Source organism: Adiantum capillus-veneris, chromosome 23 (assembly GCF_014529385.1).
Source record: "Adiantum capillus-veneris isolate H3 chromosome 23, ASM1452938v2, whole genome shotgun sequence".
NCBI classification, from domain to species: Eukaryota; Viridiplantae; Streptophyta; class Polypodiopsida; order Polypodiales; family Pteridaceae; genus Adiantum; species Adiantum capillus-veneris.
In genome coordinates this window covers 106277513-106281568 of record NC_140953.1, presented here as the reverse complement: position 1 = coordinate 106281568, position 4056 = coordinate 106277513, and the positions used below count along the sequence as shown (strand labels likewise).

Below are 4056 nucleotides of genomic sequence, written 5' to 3'. Positions count from 1 at the left end.
AGAAGTTAGAACGTGACGTGGGAAACCTACCTAAGGCTCAACTCCTTCCGCCAGGCTAAAAGCTTGGATCTGGATTGAACCAATGAGAAGTAAGAGTTCGGATTGAAAGATCGACCATTGGATCTAAATTGCGAAGAGAAAAGAGCAGCGTCGGATCGTAGAGGGCGGGAAATGAGGAGGTTTTAAAAGAGAGTGTGGCCTAGAGCAGTGCCAATCGTCTTCTTTACATTCAAAGCCAACAGATTTTTATACTTGCATACTCTCTCGACCATCAGAGATGGCGCGTACGAAGCAGACAGCACGCAAGTCTACAGGAGGAAAGGCTCCTCGCAAGCAGCTGGCCACCAAGGCAGCTCGCAAGTCCGCCCCTGCTACAGGCGGCGTGAAGAAGCCCCATCGCTTCCGCCCTGGTACTGTTGCTTTGCGAGAAATTCGCAAGTACCAAAAGAGCACAGAGCTGCTTATCCGCAAGCTTCCCTTCCAGCGCCTGGTGCGAGAGATCGCCCAAGATTTCAAGACTGATCTGCGCTTCCAGAGCTCTGCTGTGCTTGCCCTTCAAGAAGCTGCAGAGGCTTATCTTGTGGGTTTATTTGAGGATACCAATCTCTGCGCTATTCATGCGAAGCGAGTTACAATCATGCCCAAGGACATCCAGCTTGCTCGTCGCATCAGAGGTGAGCGTGCATAGGACAGTCTTGGTTTGCTTCTTCAACGGTGTATTTCTACACCACCATTCTTTTGGGGTTTCGTCTTGTCTGCTCATAATGCTTGAGAGGAAAGGTCTCTGCGCGCAGAGAGAGAGAGAGAGAGAGAGAGAGAGAAGCTTTTGTGCTTGTTCAATCTTTCCCCTTTTATCTTGAATTTGATCAATCATTTCGTTCTCTCTGATTGAAGTTGGCAAGTTGTCTCTCAATTCAATGGAAACATAGTGAACAATCGTATCAAGACTGCCTCTTATGTAACGCAGAGATGTGAGCATGGCTGTTGATCTATGGCCTTAGAAAATGCAATGGCCATAATTGAAGAGCATTAGTAAGGTAAGTTGGAATTATAAGTAAAAAATACCCAAGCTAACCCCATTTGTAACTTTCTTAACCTAATCATCAACTTTAATTTTGCACAATCTCAACTCGCTCAAAAGGCTTAGCATCAACAAGTTTGAACTCAATTGATCAAAGTAGAAAGAACACTTCAAACCCCATCCAAATTACTTTAGAATCCATCAATCAACCCCAAGTCATAAGGACTACTAGTCTTATGATCAGTTTTGCATAGTCAGTCCCCATGAATCATGATCCATGGTTTACCTTAAATTTTGTAGAGGATTATTGAAGTGTGTAGCTAGTGTCCTAGCCAAGTAACACTAGATGTTATGGGTCTAGTGTTTAGCGAAGAAACATTAAAGTATCACATTATATATATAGTCTCTATGAGATTAGTTGTGTGAAATCTTTCTTTTCAAACAGTGATGATGACACCTATTAATGATTAGTTTGTATTTTTTTAATGTTTATTTTTCACTTAGCCTCTACTTCTAAGCACCGCATCAAGAGCTTTCACTCAACACGTGCGTACATAATATCTACATCAACATGGGACCACACTTGAAGACGTCCTTTCTCACATTGTTTTGGATCAATGACCACATTGTGCGATTCTGGCTTGATTGATCTAGTCACTCTACCCCCACTCGTCTTGTTTCGGTAGTGTACCCACATCGTGCGCAAAAGGACTCAATGAAATTTTCACTCCTCCTCCTATTGCACTGGTCTCTTGTCATGTGTGAGCTTGTCACCCTCCTATTGCGTTCTTCGCTACACCACATAAGAACCTTGAATCGCCTTGTTCATTGGATTCCTAAGGTTTTTATAAATCATGTACATGTTACCATATACATGTGGTAGTGATGTGTGTGAACACACTAGGACCGCCGGGGCATTTTTTCCCTCTTTAGGAGGTTTTTTCCCCCGTGCATTGTATATACGCCCATCACTCTAGGGCTATCTATTTTTTTTTTCATTGCATACTAAGTAACACACTCTCTATTGTGTGCCTTGAGCTTCCTTCGTCTTCTCCAAGCTGTGTGTGTTTCTCTGCAACCCTAATTCCAACAATTGGTATCAGAGCAGGTTACGTCCTCCCGGGCTTAGTCGCCAGTTGCTCCAGCACACGCCTGCTCACTTTCTCCGATTTCAGTGAGCTTTGGCGAGCGTTCGTAGGTCGACAAATATTTTGGGCAAGCTCGAAGAGCTTGGGTTGCTTAGAATTTTGATTTGGGCTCATTTCGGCCTCCGTTTCCACTACGGGCAGTACTGCATAGGCAATTTCGTCATTTTGTGCAGATTTTCTGTCAGTGCCGTTTTCTGCATAACAGGTGTCTTATAGTCTTCTACGGTTTGTGCTATATAGCACAAGTTGTTCCCGCTCCATTTCTCCTATTTTCGGGCAGTTTTCACATCAGGTGCAACATTTACCATGGCTGACAACAACACAGATGTGTTCAAGATGTTTGCTGTTGAGGACAGGTTGGATGGGGACAACTACCCTATGTGGGCTTATATGATGCAACATGTTCTTGTGTCAAAAGGTGTCTGGAACATTGTGCAGGGAATTGATGTACGTCCTGGTTCTGAAGATGTAGGCGATGTTGAGGATGTTGCAGGTCTTGCTGCAAGGATTACAGCTGTTAGAGTTGTTTTGCCTACGGCAGAACAAGCTCGTTGGGATGTTAAGGATGCGCAGGCTCATGCATTGATTGCGTTGTCTGTGAAGCGCACCATTATTCCTCACATCCGTTCAGCAAAATCTGCAAAACAGGCTTGGGATATTCTAGCAGGTCTTTATGCAAGCCGCAATGAGGCTAAAATTGCTTTGCTGCGTAAAGAGCTAGAGTCGAAGATTATGCATGAGGAAGATGATTTGGACACTTTCCTTGCTAGTGTCAAGGATATCAATGAGCAACTCATTTCTGCAGGTGAAGTCATTTCGGACAGTTCCCTTGTGCAGACTGTTCTTGATGCCTTACCAGATTCCTACCAGACTTTTGCTTGTACTTGGAGACTCATGACCCAAGGAAATCCTGAAGTTGTCAAGTTTGATGCATTATGCACATTGCTGTTGCAACAGTCACTTTCTAGAAAAAACAGGACTAGGCAGCGTGCAGTTGAACAGGCTTTTATTGCTTCTCAAAGAAAGGGTGGTAACAGTAATGCAACCACTTCTTATGGTTCTGCTGCGAGTGGCAAAAATTATGTTCCTAATGCTTCTGCTGGCAGCACTTCGTCTGGCAATTCTGGTGATAAGGGCAAAAAGAAGATGCGTTGCCATTATTGTAAAGCCAATGATCACTTGATCAAGTCGTGTCCTAAGTTGAAGGCCAAAGAGGCTAAGAAGAAAGAGGGTGGTTCCACTGCAAATGCCGGTTCCACTACAAATGCAGCCATTGTTGAGTCTTCTGTGAAAGGAGACTGTGATGCTGATGTTGATGCAGAATGGGCTTTTAGCGCAGAGTGCACTTCCAATCCTGCTGTCCATGATGCATGCTTGTCAGTTGCTGCAGATTCACATGTGTGGTATTTCGACAGTGGTGCTACAAAGCACATTACCTCACATCGTGAATTGTTTACCTCTCTCGAGTCTGTCCCTCATGGGAATTCAGTCACTTGTGCCAACAACGCCTCTTATCCAGTTCAGGGAGTTGGAAAGATTGTGCTCACTGCTGCTAATGGCAGTTCCTTCACACTTGTTGATGCACTTTATGTACCTGGGATCAAGAAGAATCTCTTGTCTGTATCCGCACTTGCTAGACTTGGACTTGTAGTCAAATTTGTGGATGACAGATGTACAGTTCATGATCTCAATTTTGGTGATGAAATTGTTGCATCTGGGCTTTTGTGCCGTGGGCTGTATAAGCTCACTTTGTATGACAAGTGTGGACAAAATTTTGCAAATGCTGTTGCAGATTCAAGGGCTATTTCAGATGCAAAACTTTGGCATGCACGTTTTGGTCATCTCAATTTTGCCAGTTTGCTGCGTTTGCAGAAATCTGATATGGTT

At 44.0% G+C, this 4056-nt stretch overlaps 1 protein-coding gene across 1 annotated transcript; it reads left to right on the top strand.

The window, feature by feature from the left end:
• Positions 1-229: 229 nt before the first annotated feature.
• On the top strand, positions 230-1301 carry LOC147428306 (histone H3.2). Its single transcript, XM_086496444.1, has one exon. The coding sequence runs from the start codon at positions 278-280 to the stop codon at positions 686-688; it is 411 nt and encodes a 136-aa protein (XP_086352570.1). The 5' UTR covers positions 230-277; the 3' UTR covers positions 689-1301.
• The last annotated feature ends 2755 nt before the right edge of the window (positions 1302-4056 follow it).

What these genes read in the sequence shown, in the direction of transcription:
- LOC147428306 (XM_086496444.1), top strand. Translation starts at nt 278, where the DNA reads ATGGCGCGTACGAAGCAGACAGCACGCAAGTCTACAGGAGGAAAGGCT.